Raw genomic sequence first — 17,132 nt, 5'->3', positions numbered from 1 at the left:
GAGAGAGAGAGAAGCCGCGGCTCCGGGCTGGCGGCGTTTACCAAACTAACGCCGCCTGGAGCCCCGCGGGCTTTTTCCGCCGCGGAAAATAACCCCGCCGTGAAAGAACTGCTGACCGTGGGAAAACCGTCGGCTGCTCCTGACAGTGCGTTCGCTCTCCCGTTTTTCTTTTTTTTCTCTTTTTCTTTTTTTCCCCGCCTGTGGTGGCAGAGAGGAGAGAGTGAGAGGGACGCGGGGGTGCCAGGCGATTCGTGTTTTCGGTGGTTAAAAAGGGGAAACTTATTCACAGTTTCCCCTTTTCGGGGCGGGAGAGTCGGGCGGGGGGAGGCACCGTAAGGGCTCTGAACTCCTGGCCTGGAGCTTCACTGGTCCTCCACGAGCCACTTAGAGGGGTAACCATCGATTTCCCCTCCTGATACACTCAGAGTATGAATACTGGGGGGCTGGTGTGAATCGACAGGAAATCTTTAGCGTTCGATTGCTGTTCTTAACGGAACGTTCTAATGCTGATGTCACAATCACCGCTGGCAACTGAAAGCAACGGAGTTCTAGAACGCTGACTTAGAATTTGAGAAAAAACGTTCTAAGAGAACCTACTGATGAAACCCCTCCCTGTTCCTCCGCCCCTCGTATCGGTTTCAGAATTGATAATCGCATTTGGGGCACAGCGATGATGGCCGTGTGTCAAGACTCCTGTCTGGCCCAGCTGAGCGAGAGCGAATGGGAGCGTGACCTGGCTTGGCTCCTCCCCCCCTCCTCCCCCCTCAGCGACCCCTGTCGGGTCGGCCTCGCTGTACGGCTCCGGTAATTAACCCTGACCAGGCAGGAATGACAGGCGGGGGGGGGGGGGGGGTGCACGCCCCTCTCCGGCCTTTCGGGACCTTACAAATCAAGCCCCCGTCTCTGCGCAGCTGCGCAGCGGCGCAGCCGGGGTCGAAGGTCACGGTGGTCGCCCAGTCGCGACTCTGCCATTTCTCAGGGTGTCAGAGCTCACGGATGATAAAATTAGGAAAACAGCGGAGGTAATATATCAGGTGGGGGGTGGGGTGCTTCAGTGCCTTTCCCTGTTAAAAAGTAAGTAAATAAATACCACAGTTCGGGCTTTATTGAATGTGTCTGTCATGCTCACTTTCCAACCAGCGTTGTTGTGACAGGCGATTGATGAATAATCCCTGGTATATCTCTCTGCTGCTGGTTTTACTCTTCTTTGCAGATTATCAGTTTTCAGGTTCGTTTTTTGAACTCAGATAATCTGTTTTCAAGGCCCTTGAAATGCTCTTATCGGTTTTCTGAGGAGCGATGCTCGCAGTCCGGATCAGTTGAGATCTCGGCGTTTCCTCCGCCCTTATCACCCGGCCCCAGCAGCTCCCCGAGTAAGGTCTCAGCGTTAAGGCCTCAGCGCTGATACACAGTGAGACGGAAGCGTTGAGACTGAGAGTGTGTGGAACGCCGTTCCCTGAGCGACGACAGCGCCAGACGGGAGGCTGGGCTGGAATCAGACGGCTTCGCCCTGTAGGGATATCCGGCTCTGGGAATGTTTCGGGAATGTTTCGGGAATGTGTTGGGAATGTGCCCTCGGGAGAGGGTCGTCTTCGGGATGTCGGCTGGCAGCGTTCCGCTGGACAGGCTGGTCTGGTGGGGGGTGGGGGGGTGAGGGGGGGGGCAGCTAAGCGCTGACTTCTGCCCCTGAATTCGTCTCGGCCAGTGGGTTGCGCCTGACCTGCAGCTTGAGCGTGTTAAACATGGTGGGTCGCAGTCCTGCCTGGGCAGCGTGTCTGTAAAAGTACACCTCCCGAATACTTCGGCTGAGATACCGCAGCCCTCGCGATGGCCGAGTCCTGTAAGTCATAAAGTCGGGCTTTGACGTAACTGAAACTGTTTTAAAAAAAGTACTGTGGGTAGGAAATTTAGTTTTAGTCTTTGATTAAATTAGTCTTTGTGCTCATTGTGCTTCTCTCTCCGTCTCTCCCTCTGGGCCCACAGAGGAGAAGTACATCACCGTGCAGCCGTACAGCAGCCAGGGGAAGGACGAGATCGGGTTCGAGAAAGGGGTCACCGTGGAGGTCATCCAGAAGAACCTGGAGGGATGGTGGTATATCAGGTGAGGACCCCTGCAGTTCCACTCTTACTGCGGGAATACGGACGTTTTACATTTTGGGAATTTTGCTGACCCTCCTACCCCAAGTGACTTTTATATATTTACGTACCATTTGTTTATGCAGCTGCATTTTTACTGCAGTCGAGGTTCAGCTGAGTTCAGGTTCAGTGTATCAGTCTGTGCTCCACCTGGGGAATTTAGCCTGCTAGCGCTCAGTGAGAAGCCCTGTTCCCCAAGCATTATAACTGCTGAAACTGAAGCAATGCACTGAGGTAGCAGACGTCCTGTCTGACTGGAGAGTTTGAGAAACCCAATCACATTTTAATCCCAGTAGTACGCCCGGGTCTTTGTGCTGCAGGGCCAGTCGTGGGCAGTGAAAGGCTGTGGAAGGGAAACTGGCTGCTGGTGGATAAAGAGTCTGTCCCTCCAGAATACGCAGCTCATTTGTGCCTAAAATACGATCTTGCGTCCCAGAGTTCCCTCGGTCCCTGTGCTGTCTCGTCCTCCGTGAACCTCCACTTCCTGCGTAATCTGTCCATCTCCTGTTTGTTGTTTGCGTCTGCCCCATGGGGTGGGGCGAGGCGGGGGCGGGGGGGAGGGTTGTCCGTGTGGAGCTGTCTGTGTGGACCGTGTGGAGTCAGACCTGATAGCAATCGCGTGCAGAGTATTTACACAGAGCTCTGTATTACCCAGCATCTCTCTCAGGGCTGTCCTGACTCTCCTGCCAGAGTGGTCTCTCAAGCTAACCTAACACCGTATGACAGTCATTCAGTGTGAGAGAGCGCTGTGCTCTCTGATAGGAAGCTCTAAGGTCTGTCCAGCTGACCTCAAACCGTATGACAGTCATTCAGTGTGAGAGAGCGCTGTGCTCTCTGATAGGAAGCTCTAAGGTCTGTCCAGCTGACCTAAAACCGCATGACAGTCATTCAGTGTGAGAGAGCGCTGTGCTCTCTGATAGGAAGCTCTAAGGTCTGTCCAGCTGACCTAAAACCGCATGACAGTCATTCAGTGTGAGAGAGCGCTGTGCTCCCTGCAGGAGGCTCTACTCTAAAGGCCTGTGGGAGCCTTTTTCACGGACGTTCCCCTCTGCAGGTAACAGGCGCTGTTGACGGCTTGTCGGTGTGTCGTCTCGTCTCGTCCCTTCCTCAGGCACCAGGGCAAGGAAGGCTGGGCCCCCGCCTCGTACCTGAAGAAGATGAAGGAGGACTTCTCCTCCCAACGCAAGAAGACCCTGGGGGGCCCCGTGGAGATCATCGGGAACATCATGGAGATCAGCAACCTGCTGAACAAGAAGGCGGTGAGCGAGAAGGACGTGCAGACGGACGGCACGCCCGAGGAGCCCCCCGCCGCCAAGAGGGAGATCAGCCTCCCCATCCCCTGCGAGGACCCCGGCAGTGGCGCCGCCCTGCTGGACGGGAGGGGGAGAGCGGAGCCGGGGTCCCCTGCCGTGGCCCGCATCGCCCCGCACCGCGTGGAGATCGGTGAGCTCCGCCCCCTCCCCATCCCCCCCACCCCCCAGGCCCCACGCCCGTCAGCCTCGTCCAAACACTCCAAAAGACAAATGGCCGTTTTTTTTTTTTTTTTTTTGCTGAAATAGCGGGCGAAATGGCTTCCAGACTTTTCCAGAGTCTGTTGGAAGTTTGTTTGTCTGGCACTGAGGGTTTGTCAGGCGGTTTGCTCAAACCCCCCCCCCACACACACACACACTCTCACACACACACACTCACATCACCGTATCCACCGCAGCAAAAATTATTTATACTGTTTGGACCGGTATGCAGCCTGGTGACAGTTGAGTGAACGCTAAAAGGCGTTTTAATGGGGAGGCTTGAGTAATGGTAGCTTTCTGGCTCATGGTTTTATCTCTTCTTTGTGTAGGCGTACAGGCTTTAGGTATGCCACCTCTTCAAAGGTTAAAGTGCAAGCGCCGTTCAGGTATTTTTCGTGCGAGACGCAATCTACACAATGGTGCTAACGCGTGAATCAGGCCATTACTAATGAGTTATGGGTTTAATTCATTTTGAAATAACTCAAGTGCGACTCTGAATTTATGAGGTGATGTGTTACTACTTCTCGGTCTTCTCTGTTGCTAACATTTCATTATATTATGCGGGGAAATAACCCAAAGTGTGACTGGAGTTTGCAGTGTTTATAATTAACTAAAGTATTACTGCAGTTTTTTTTCTTTATAATGGATTTCAGGGATCTTAGGGGTTTGGCCAGTGCTGTAGTCTAACCGATTGTTTTTGCTTGCCTTGCTTCTTTTCCAGGTTCTGTCCCTGTGTGCTTACTGACCCCTGGTGGTTGGAAAGTGTAACACCCAGGTGTAGACTAATAGTGTTCATGGTGTTGTCCAGTAAGGAATGCACTTGTTGCATACAGTATTTGTGTGTGTGTGTAAAAGTGTTTTTCGGTGATGGGTGTGTTGTCTTCCAACCAATCAGGTTCTCCGAACCTGAGACAGAAACCGCCACCACGGAGAGAAGCCAGCCTGGTCAGTACTTCCTGTTTTTGTTTTTGTTTTTTTGTTTTTGTAAAAAAAAAATAAAAAAAAACTTGATTGTTAAAATGCAAAGATTGTAGATTGGAATATTTATTACTTTAAACTGGATTTAACATTTTCCTTGTTTTAATAATAATAATAATAATAATAATAATAATAATAATAATAAATCCTTACATTTATGTAGCACTATTCCCGAAACTCCAAGTGCTTTTTTACAACTCACCTCAGTCATTGCCAATGGCAGCCATTTTGTGCCAGAACGCTCACCACACATCAGCTGAGGTGGAGAGGGACAGAACATGTGTGTCCCAATTGTTTTAAAAATCCCCCCACACTTGAGCACTTCATACATACTTGCACACTGTATGCAAGTGTATGCTTCACATCGCAATACATCACCAAAGCATGTAAGTACCCAAGTGTGCTTAACCAAGTGTGGAGAAATGGGACAGCCCCTCAATGTTTTTTCTCCTCCCCCCATCAGGGATTTCAGTTACCAAAGCCACCAGAGCCCCCAACTGTTGAGGCAGAGTACTACACCATCGCAGAGTTCCAGTCCTGTATATCTGATGGCATCAGCTTCCGTGGAGGACAGAAGGCTGATGTAAGAGTGTGAATGGTCGCCCTGACGACGCTCTGATTACTTAATTAGAGAGTGATGTAAGCGTGTGAATACGTTGTGACTACTGTAATAGAGACTCTGATCAAAGCTATAATGTTGTAAGATCTTAACAATACTGACATTTGCTCAAAAGTTTAATGAATGCGGAACTCTGTGATGATTTATTACTGTATCAGCATGGGGTTTGCTTCTTCTTGATTCTTGCTGCTAACATATTTGCAGTTAATTGCACATTAAAACATGGCCTAATCTGTCCCTCTGGAGCCCCAGATCAACTGGCTTTTCATCAGATTTGCACCGAGCATGTTATTCAGTACAGAAATGAGCTTAGCCAGTTCAGCAGTTAGCATAGCGCAGATTAACCCCTGTCAGTTTCGATGGTATGAAACATGAAATTAGTCGCAAGATACAACTAGTGTGAAGACAACTCTCTGGATCTAGACAATGGTAGAACCAAGCAATGCAATCCAAAGAATATGTGGTATGAGGTGTGTGTTAGTATGCTGGTGTGAGTGAATGGTGTGTGTGCCCTGCGATAGATTGGCAGCCTGTCCAGGGTCTATTCCTGACTCTCGACCCAATGCATGCTGGGATAGGCTCCAGCACCCCCACGACCCTGCCCAGGATAAGCGGGTATAGATAATGGATGGATGGATCCCTGTAAGGTTAGTATTTTGAGTATATAAATGTATTCCACTGTGTCTGCTGGCAGGTCATAGAGAAGAACTCGGGTGGCTGGTGGTACGTACAGATTGGGGAAATGGAGGGTTGGGCCCCCTGCTCCTACATAGACAAAAGAAAGAAGCCCAACCTGAACAGGAGGACCAGCACGCTGACCAGGCCGAAAGTCCCGCCCCCGGCCCCGCCAGTCAAGAAGCAGGACTCCGAGGAGTCGGCCCCGCCCAGCAGCCCCGCCTCCAAAGCCCAGCCCGAGTCGCCCAGCAAGCCGGCGTACGAGGAGCCGGAGTACGACATACCGGCGGTGGGGTGCGACCTGGAGCCAGAGCCGGATTCTCCGCCCGCCGGGGAGCCCGCGGGGGAGGGGAGACGCGAGGACGCGCCCCCCGAAAAGCGCTCCCAGCCGCCCCCCCTGCGGACCGCGTCCTTCAAGGTGGGGGGGTCCGCCGAGGACGTCGCCAAGGAGGAGGAGGAGTCCGTCTACGAGAACGACGGCTTCAGGCCCTGCGTGGAGGACGCGGCGTCCGGGAGGGAGTCCAGCGGCGACTCGGACTCCCCGAAAACGAGCTCCGCCTTCTCCGCGGCTCGCCGAGGCCTGCCGTCCCGGTCGTCGCTGGGGAGCGGGAAGGCCGCGAGGAAGGTCCAGCCCGAGCTGGCCAGGAGCCAGTCCCTAACCAAAGCCGAGGGGGTCAGTCCCAGGTCCTCCTCAGACGAATCCGCTCGGGCCGGGCCCAAGCAGGCGGGCGCCAGGAAGGACGTGGACCTCAGGACGGGCCAGAGTCCCTCCACCAAGCCCAAGCCCGTGGTGCGACCCAAACCCCTGCTGGCCAAACCCGAGGGCCCGAGCCCGGAGAAGATGGACATCAGCACCCTCCGGCGCCAGCTGCGGCCCACCGGCCAGCTGAAGCCCGGGCCGAAGGCCTCCCGCGGGGAGGACTCGGAGACGGCCTCCGTCATCTCCTCCGAGGACTCGGTCAGCTCGCGGAGCACCTCCGACCTCTCCAGCACCTACTCCAAGGGCAGCCGGGGCGACTCCGACTTCGAGGGCCCCCTCTACCGCACCACGGACAGCTACGAGAAGGTGCAGGACTCGGAGGTCAGCTTCGCGGCGGGCGTGGAGGTGGAGGTGCTGGAGAGGCAGGAGAGCGGCTGGTGGTACGTCCGGTGCGGGGACGCGGAGGGCTGGGCGCCCACCTACTACCTGGAGCCCGCGCGCCCCCCGCAGCCCGACGCGGCGGGCTCGGAGTCCGACGGCCCGCCCGCCAAACAGGGCAGCATGAGCAAGTCCAACAGCCTGGAGAAGAACGAGCAGCGGGTGCAGGCCCTCAACAACATCAACCAGAGCATGCGCCGCGGCACCCCGCCCGTCCCGTCCAAGCCCCCCGGCGGTTTCGGCAAGCCCGCGGGCCCGGGCGGCGGCGGCGGCGGCGTGAAGCTGCGGAACGGCGTGCGGCAGCTGGCCGTGCGGCCGCAGTCCGTCTTCGTCTCGGCGCCGCTGAAGGACACCAACGTGGTGAGCGGCTCCCTCCGGAGGAACGAGTCGCTCACCTCCGCCGACCAGCTCAAGGGCGGCGGCGCCGCCGTGCGCCGCAACTCCTCCTTCAGCGCGGTGCGGCCGCAGGGGGGGCCCGCCGACGCCAGGCTGAGGCAGCCGGACAAGGCGGGCGTGGGGGCGGGCACCACGGGCGGGGGCACCACGGGCGGGGGCACGGACGCCCAGAGGAACGGGATCCCCGTCTCCGCCGTCCGGCCCAAGCCCATCGAGAAGTCCCAGCTCATACACAACAACCTCAGAGAAGTTTACGTCTCCATAGCCGATTACCGCGGCGACGAGGAGACCATGGGGTTCCCCGAGGGGACCAGCTTGGAGGTTCTGGAGCGGAACCCCAACGGCTGGTGGTACTGCCAGGTTCTGGACAGCGGCCGGACCCAGAAGGGCTGGGTTCCCTCTAACTACTTGGAAAGAAAGAAGTAAAAAAAAAAACCTCTTACACTTTTTTCTCGTTCAGAATAATGCAAGTTCATTTTTTTTTTTTTAAAACAATGAAAATCTAAATCTAAACTAAATGGAAAGAAGAGACACTTTTAGTGCTGGTTTACTAAAATGTATACGTCAAGACTGTAAAAAAAAAAAAAAAAACACAAAACAAAAAAAAAAAAAGTGAGTGATGCATTGTCAACTCAAATGAGTGAGAAAAAACTGGGAGTGGCCACTCCCGGTGCCTTAAAAGTTGGGATGGGGGAGGGGGGTTGGGGGGGCAGGAGGGTGTGGTGTTTTCATTGATATTGAAGATAAAAGAAAGTTATTGGCTCCTTTCTGAAAGGGCTTAACGTAAGTATCCAAATGATGCAGGGCCATATTGTGTGCCGTCGTACCTGCTCAGTTCTTTGTTTTTTTTTGAATGCCAAATGGGTGCCTTTGTTGATTTCGAACAGGATATCTATACTGAAGAATCAACCAAACAGGAATAAATCTAAAATTTGAAAAATGACCAAATTGAATTTAGTGCCATAGGCCTATGTGCATGAGGATACCACCAAACATATGTTTTGTTATCCAAAGTTTGAGAGAAAGAGAAGTTTCCACCCAAGGATGTTAAAGCAAGAGTTTGATCAAACTTGACTGCTCAAAACAAACAGGGAAAAAAAATGTTGAACGTAAAAAAGCAACAACATAAAAAGGATGTCTTGGACTCAGTAACATCTTCTGAGCCCAGTTGAGCAAATCCTTTGTTCTTTTAAAAGTTTTTGTGTGTTTTTAGGTCTTGTATGTTCTTGACTTCCTTAGAGATGTATTTCTGCTGTAGTCTTGTGAACATCCAAACTACTCTCGTCAGCCTGAAATTTGAAGTTCCTTTGACCCTCAAGCAGATGGTCTGTTCTGTTGCCTTTTGGTCAGACTGATCAGATCATCTGTTTGTGGGCCCATTTTAATTGGTTTAAATTTATATTGTGTGCCTCACATATAACTGATTACTTCTCCTTTAAGAATATATACAACTAAAATAAATTATTGCAAAAAAAAAAAAATGTTAATACTGTTAAGCTTGAAATAAACTCATCTCATATAACCAAGAAAGAAGAGCGATGGGGTTAAATTAAAACTGTTAATTTACTTGAGTGATTTAAAAAAAAGAAAGAAAAAAACTGCCCACCTTGAATCCAGTGTTTACCCTCAATGGAGTTTACGAAATGTGTAAAAGTTGTTTTTTTTTCATTCTTTTTTTTTACATGTAGTTCCAGAAAAAAGATATTCTGTGTGTGTTGCTGCTTCATGTGTTCATGCACTGCTGCTGTTGCAGTGGTGTAGGAAATAGTTTACGACGAACACAAATCTGTACTGGAAGTAAGGCTTCATAATTGCCAGTGTATCCCAGGGATGTAGTAGCATAGTGTCAAAACCCAAAATGTGATCAAACCAAAGATGGACAAAGTTGTGTAGCTTTAGTATTTTATTAGGTGGGTACCCAGAATGTGGTATATTCACCAGAATACCCAAAAATGGTTTCAGAAACGAAGAATAATTTTTGTTATGGTATTGATATCTGGAAGCACTTGATATCCTAGCCCCAGGACAAATAAAAGCACATATTGTCACGCAGGGTTAATTTCACAAGGACATTCTAATATTGCTGTGCAGTATTATAATTTTTTTATAAGTTGAATTTTAGGCAGTTGAATTGACTTTGAATTTATCCTGTACCTTGTTTAAAGTACTGCAACATATTCAGCCCTAAAGAATATTGAAAAAAATGAGATAAAATTAAAAAAACAATCGTTTAAAATGCTAGTTGAAGGAAAGTTGGAGTCCCAGTCAAGGGTGAAGTTGACAGTGGAAGGAACTTTAACTGATTTCTCAGGTTCACTGATAAGAGGAATGATGAGGTCTCATTCAAAATGAATTCCCTTTTGAAAGGATTCTATCATGGCACCAAAAAACATAAATTACTTCAAATGGCTGATGTTCAAGACTGCTGAAATATTTTTCTAACGAATATTGTGAGCTCTGTGGCTGGATTAAACACTAAGTTTTTTTTTTCATTTTAATGTCTGCTGGACAGTATTAAAAATAGTATTAGACAAAGTACAGTACCTGCTAGATTGCAGTTATACTCTATATCGCAGAAAGTAGTTTTGTTGTGTGATTACACGTGAACAATAATGATGGATGAAGTGGTTCATTTTTGTGAATTAATGCACTTTAAAATGTAAAATCTGAGTGCATTACTTAAAGATGCAGTATAATTATTCAAAATCAGCACATTTATTTATTGAATGGAAATTGTTTTTTTTTATTTATAATTATTTAATATTATTATTTTTTTACTTACCTGTTTTACAGAATATGTAACGTTGTCTGTCACAAGAGTAGTTACTGGCTGCTTGAACATTAGCAAGTAGGCGTTTTACTTCAAGCTGAGATATATCGACCTTCTACTTACAATGTAAACGTTGGACGATTTATGGATTGCTCTTCAGGACCAAAGACCAAACATGCTGCCAAGTCTTGCTGTTACCAATCTTGGCACCCCCATTTTGTCTGAGACAAATCAAATGGGACAGATTAGCATCTGACCTTGTTTGGGAGAACCAACAGATGGAAATGTCTATAAGAGGAGTAATCTCCTTTTTCAAAATAGAAATCGTCATTTGAATCAGCAACATGTCAAGTTATTTCATTCAAAGGTTTGAGGAAAGGAGGAAAGTGCCTGACCCTATGGCTTGAGAGAGAAAAGGTAGTTATTTATGACGAATTAATTGGACCGGGCTATTGCTTTCTTTTATTGGTGGACATTTCCTGTTGGTTGTAGTTCCAACTGTAGATCAAGTAGCTGGCTTTGTGAAAATTTGTGAGACACCTTGAAAACATTCCCTGCCTGATGTTGGCGCCCTCTTGTGATTGATAGCTGTTACTGCAGTTACTGCAACATGTATGTTTTTGGCATGTTGCTCCCTGAAAAAAAAACTGAAGCAAAACAAAACAAAAGTATGTATCAGAATAACTGTATATAAATTGAATGTTTCCAAATGGCAATGCAACTTAACTAAATTATTTCATAGACATTTTATCATCTTATTTGGCAACCTTTTTTTTACCCACCTCTCAAACGACTCCTTTAATGCTGTATACTGCAACTTTAACAATAATGGACACTTCCTATGTCGTTATTGGGCTTTATATAATGCCTGATTATTTTGATTATTTATTTTTAAACAACTTTTTGTTTTTGTTTTGGGGCTAAATGTAGTTGTGCCGTCAGACATTAAGAAATTTGATTCGGACATTGTGATGAAGTGTAAATGCCTTTACACGAAGGACACAGAGTGCATTCCTGTGTCTCTGTGTGGTGTAAAACGTGAAAAACAACAAAAATAAAAATTATACTCAACCGGCTTTTCGGGTGAGTTATGTCCAGCACAGTATGGACCTGAGTAAACCCAACAATCCTAGTAAGAAAAACAAGCAGCTAAAACAATGTTTGATTTGACACAGGTCAAGTAAACTAATTTTTTATCCAAGGGAATGCATCTGTGACAAACTGAGTTATGATTATGATGCCATTAAGCACCTCACAGCCATTTTAAGTGAAGCATTATTTACGGGGGAGCTAGTGTTATACGATACTATCAAGGATAAAATAATTTGAAAAATTTAAGTATTTTCCAAAATCCATTTCCTCTCGTGTTCCCTTTTGTTTGACGAAGGCATTATATAAACGTGTTAATTCACTCTAACGTTTAGTTTGGCACATATTAATAGCAATGGCTTTTGTTAGCGTTATCGGAAATGTACACTGCTTGTTTGCATCTCTAAAGTCACAAGGGAATTTTGATAATATAGTCATGCTAGTCTTTTCATACTATTTAGCCGTGTAGTGGTTAGCCTTTTATACTTTTTTTGACTGTATTGTTTTAATGTCTTGTTATTGTTTCTCCCTTTTGTATTTTGCATAATCCACCAATGATAATAACTGAGGAAATGTGCAATAGAATGCAGGCATCTCACCACAACATAAGCAGTTGATGATTTGAGTTTTTAACAGGTTTCGTTTTAACACTAGAGAATGATAAAATCCCTTCTATTTAAACTAGGCAGGAGTGTAGCTTTACCAATGAACGTGTTTATTCGGCAAAACAAGTTACTGTTGAATAATCTACACAGAATCATTGCAATACTGAAGGACCTCTAGCCTTAGAGATACAGTTGAATTCTACCGAGCAGACTTTTCATTGCGATGCTTGTGTTATGTTGCAGTCTTCTGGCAGTATTGCTGTAACAACAAGGTGCCTATTGCCGACACAAGAGTGCGTTGAAATCTCGGAATATGTGTTTTCATGCTTTACATTTGTACACAAGGTCCCCACATCTATTCTTCTGCTTGAGCTGTGAGGCACACTGGTTGTCCAAAGGAAAAAAATATTATAAAAGACACAGGAAAATATCACTGGAAAAGTTTTGAGTGAAAACGCAGTTAAATAAATTCCCATCATCGACCGCAAACCTGTAACAGGATCCCCTTGTAGCTGTCAGCTGAGCTGCAAATAGCACAGGAATCAATGACCTCAGTGGTAATTGGTATGCCAGATGTTTTATGTTCTGCCCCACGGAGTGTGCGTGTGCGCGCGTGCGTACGTTCGTGCGTGTGTGTGTGCGTGCATGCGTGCAAAACTGCTGTGAGGAGCCAAAACATGATTGTGGCAAGCTGACATTTTGTGAAATTTTTAGTCAAAGACAGGCATATTCCTCAGTTGCCATGGTGAAAATGTCCTGTTTTCAGTGATCATAGATTCATATCCAGTTTGAATTCAACACAAAGAGATACACTGAGGACATTGATTGATTGATTAGGAGCAGCTGTTCCAGTTGTAATGCAGCTCTATGGTCTAGAGATCGAAATCCTGTGTTAAAACTCATGTTAAATTGGTTTCATTTGGCCAAATATCTTAGAAATATGTGTTGTAGTATGCCATTCAGTTCTAAATGTAATGAGGCTGAGAACAGTCTTTTATGGATGAATCCCAATTGTACTTTTGATTAATTTATGTCATGTTGTTTAAAGGTGTAAACATGACCCTGTGGTGAGATTGCTTGGTCAACCAAATGTCTGTTTTATTGGTATTGCAAAAGCCAGCTGTTGGGAAGTAGGCTACACATCTGTTTAATTTTTATCAGACCTGACCCGCTATAAATGCAGACTTAATGTGTTTCAAGTAGGCTACTCACAAATGCAGTCAGTTTATTCTGTACCATGTGAATTGGGTGAGGGAAAATGCAGGCCCTGTGTCTTCAATCGGGCCCTTGACATTGAGTTTTGACTTTGGTTTTAGCGTGGGGCGTGTTAACGGTTAACGGTGAATGGGTTATGCGCACAGCGATGTCGGAGAAAATGGATTAGGCGGGCTACAACTCGAGAGTTCACCAAGTGAAGCGGTGTCTACGGTACAGTGCCCGATGTCCCACTTTGCCTAAATAATACATTTCCTGGACTTCTCGGGCTTGACACTGTGTGCTTGGTAATCAGATTTTAAATATTGAAAAGGTTTCTTCCTTCCGGCCATTTCCCCCGAAACCATTTGACTTTAGCGCTTAAATAGCAAGTCTTCGTCTTTAAATTTCTGATCTAACGGTGCAGTGTCCTTTTCGCCACCATGTTCCTCCGTGTCAGTCACAGCGGCTAGCTGCTCCTTGTTGTGAAGGGTGAATTTGTCAAATGTCTGAGTACGAGCTCGAGGTCTGAGAGAGCGTGGCGATGGTGCGCGTGCGGGTTGTCGCGTGAGGGGCAAAACAGGTCAAATACGTGTTGGGTTAATTGATGCGCGAAAGTAGAAGAAAGGAATGGGCTATAGATGCATGGGGTTTCACTGCTGTAGCAATGCATGTAGTGCTGATCCGGCCAATTAGAGAGAATGTTTTTCATCTTACAGTGCTTCATCTTTGTTTGGGGATTATATATTTAAAATGCTTTTATAACCGCATCACTTCGACTAAATGTCAAACGATTCTGCTTTCATTTTTTACGCATGAAAAAAACGAGTAAGGAGCTAGTCTACAATGAATATATATGTTTATAGATTGATATGATCGGCGCCATTTGTGAAATGCTTAGTGTGTTTAATATATACTTGTTTGATCCTTCTAAATTTTTATGAATTGGCGAATCTCCTACTGATCTGTCGATTGCAGTGAACCGAGTAATTCAAAGTAAGATGGAAAGTAAATCGCGGATAGGCTTGAGGAGAAAGCTAGTTGTACGTGTGTGTCTGTGTGAGGCGGGTAATGTCTGAGGGGTTATGCAAGTCTTTTTATTTTTTGTTTGAAGGGTTATAGGAATCATCGAAAGAAAACGGACAGAAGAACGCAGGTTATAAGGGCGCTAGCGCTGGGCTTATTTGGGGTCGCTGTAATACTAACAGCTCTGGGTTGTACCTTAATGTCCCAGTAGAGGAAACATCGTAGCCGTGTCTGTGTGAGTAATGTGACGTTGGAAATGGAACATGGTTGGTTGGCTGGCTTTTATTTCTATCTGTGCCGAAGCTCTGTCGTCGTTTGACTTTGTCTTCTACCTGCCAGTGTTTATTTTAGGCTATTCAACTGCAGGTGCGTCAAACAGTTTTTGCTCTATAAATGGTCACCTCGTGCCGGAAGGAATGAAATAGGATTGAAAAACGTCATCTAACCACAAACTGCAAAAAAGCTACCTATATTGGAATATGGACTGTTGTGTCTAAGTGTTTTTTATTATTATTTTTTAGAGCGACATGTGTTGTGACCTGATAATCTCAACTGACCGGCCAAATGCATAGCTCCATTGGGTTTTCATGAATCAACCTATAGCAAATCAGACAGCCAAAAACCAAAGTCAAAATCTGATGCTCATATATATAAAGCCAATAAATTGTTAATGAAGACCTAATCCCAATTGTGGCAGTTTCCTTAACAGAATATTTTATGACTCAAGAAGACCAAATGTAGTTCTAACAATCTTACTTGCATGACAGAAATCATATATTTTTTACATTTTGTGATTATGCTTATGCAGTATTGTGTTAGATTATTGGCAGCCCCTGTTTTCAAATTAAACAACAAAATGGAAAATATGTATCTAATAAATGTCAGAGAAACTCTGCAGCTTCTTAGTTTACAGTAGAATATTGCAGTACTGTAACAGAGATTCATATAATTAGGAATTGTAATAATATTTCAATTGGGATTGTAGTGTAGGGTGAACATTTGGAATGATCAGATGAAAGTAAATTGGTTTTGTAGAATTATCAGAAGTGGCCCTGACACTCAAGAAATGTAGTTTGAAAACAGGCGGCTACCCTTAACAGTTTATTTTGAAACTCTTTTTGTTTTGTTTTGTTTTTTAAAAAACTTTTTTGTATCTCATTCATGTTTACATTGTATCTTGCATTGCCCTAAAGAAAAAACATTATAAAATGTATCATTGTTTACTTTATTCTTTGTCCTCCCTTTAAAATGTTTTAACTTCATTTGACTAACTGCATTTGCATACACAATGCGTATATTATTACGTTTTTTTTTTCATTCATGAATTACAGTTGCTATCAATCGCATTGGCTGCACACTATGCCCTCATGTTTTGAAAGCTACAGTGAAGAGGCTTATAAACAGGTGAATAATAGCAGCAACACAAGCGCTGAATGTGTAAAGAAAAGAAGCCTTTGAAAGTTGTGGATGTTGATGGATGACTTTGAAAGACCGCGGACACAGATGGTTACGCAGCATCCCGAGCACCCGACACACACTGTGGGCGTCCATTTGTTCTGGAAAGACAGAATGCGCGCGAAACAGACGAAGTCTATTGAGACAGATGTAAGCTCAAGAGCACGTTGGTCACGTGCAGGTTTACATGTAAATGTAGACTAACCGCATTTCCCCTGCGTAGTTTTCAAAGGAGAGCACCTTGGTCAGGAAACAGTGCCGCCTTCTCTAACATCAGAAGTACCTTTAGTCACCGCTAGGTGGGAGTCTGAGACCTGCCACAAAATGGAACGCCCTTGATTGAAATAGCTCGTTCAGCTTCAGCGAGTCTGTGCGATATCCACACTCCATTTACATTCATTTATCTCTATCAAGTCACATATTCTTCCTTAAAAGATTTGTCTCGGTTCTTATTGCTGAAGCTGTCTTACGTCGGCGTGATAACGCATTGGTTATTGGGGTGAATTGATCGACTTGGGGTAAGTTGCTAATTGAGAGACGTAAGAAGAGGCAGTGAGTCTCAGACTGGACCAGAATTGCATCAATACTCTGTCCAGCTGAAAAAGATATTGTTTTGACCTCGGAGATTAGCATGCATGAAAACACTTTCTTTCTTTTGCTCCAATTTGAGTGAAATCTTGTTTTCTTGTCCGCTGCGCTGATCATTTATATGCTGATCTGACCATTCGCATTTAATGAATATCCCCTTGATTCCTTGGATGATGTGAGGTCATCCGGTAATTTATTTTCAGTTTCATCCTTTCCACTGCCTTCGCTGTTCAAACGTGGAATAAGAGGATTAATGTGAAACGAGGGGGGGGAGGGGGGGCAGTCCACCTGAAATATTACTGTGTGCATGGAAACAGAAGCTGAGATTTTTAATTCTTCTGAAAAACTAGTTTATAAAAAGCATATACACTTTCTCCAGTGAAAAGCCACAACTCTCAGGACATTGCTAGTCTTGTTCTGAAATAACAGGTCTGCTGCATTTATAACTGAATATTAAGATGAAGTGCTGTATGTACTGCATTAGACAGACATCTTTAAGGAAACCACAGGTTAATTGAGTAGTTTACTGAAGAAACTGGAGCCCACATACACAAGCGTAAGATTAGCTAATTTACAGGTTACACTGCTGTCCTTTAACTCCAAGGTCACAGAAAACGATGCACTACAAATCAGACGGGCCTGCCTCCTGTTTCAGTCCTCCTCTTAACGCCAGAACTGGAAGTGTTCTGCTGAGAGTATTTTTCATTAAGCAGAGCAGGAGGGGACCCACTTTGCATAGCTGCCCCACCATGAATAATAGTCTTCTATACGGCATTTAATTTTGTTTCAGATATACTGTACCGCAGAACCACATAATTTTTGGGTATTTTGTAAAGAGATATACCTGCTATGGAAGCAATAGACCAAAATGGTTACTGTTCACTCAAGGAGGCACACGTCATTCGTGCCTGATCTTTTGAAGGCTGTCCGTCAGTTTTGGAATTTATTCCAA

The 17,132-nt window shown here is 45.9% G+C and overlaps 1 protein-coding gene across 5 annotated transcripts in view; it reads left to right on the top strand.

Moving 5' to 3' along the window:
• The window catches only part of sh3pxd2aa (SH3 and PX domains 2Aa), an 83,932-nt gene extending 74,253 nt beyond the window's left edge, over positions 1-9,679 (top strand). For 3 of the 5 annotated variants that reach the window (XM_064315339.1, XM_064315323.1, XM_064315351.1), the window contains 6 exons: positions 1,984-2,101; positions 3,248-3,579; positions 3,977-4,033; positions 4,543-4,592; positions 5,089-5,208; positions 5,939-9,679. In XM_064315339.1, coding sequence (XP_064171409.1) covers positions 1,984-2,101; positions 3,248-3,579; positions 3,977-4,033; positions 4,543-4,592; positions 5,089-5,208; positions 5,939-7,879 — 2,618 coding nt within the window. In that variant the 3' untranslated portion in view covers positions 7,880-9,679. The remainder of the gene's footprint in view (positions 1-1,983; positions 2,102-3,247; positions 3,580-3,976; positions 4,034-4,542; positions 4,593-5,088; positions 5,209-5,938) is intronic. The other 2 variants (XM_064315344.1, XM_064315331.1) reach the window with 1 other exon arrangement.
• Positions 9,680-17,132: the final 7,453 nt, after the last annotated feature.

The sequence above is a fragment of the Anguilla rostrata genome, chromosome 2 (genome assembly GCF_018555375.3).
Source record: "Anguilla rostrata isolate EN2019 chromosome 2, ASM1855537v3, whole genome shotgun sequence".
NCBI lineage: Eukaryota > Metazoa > Chordata > Actinopteri > Anguilliformes > Anguillidae > Anguilla > Anguilla rostrata.
Note: the sequence above shows the minus strand (reverse complement) of the source record. Positions and strands in the feature narration are given on the sequence as shown.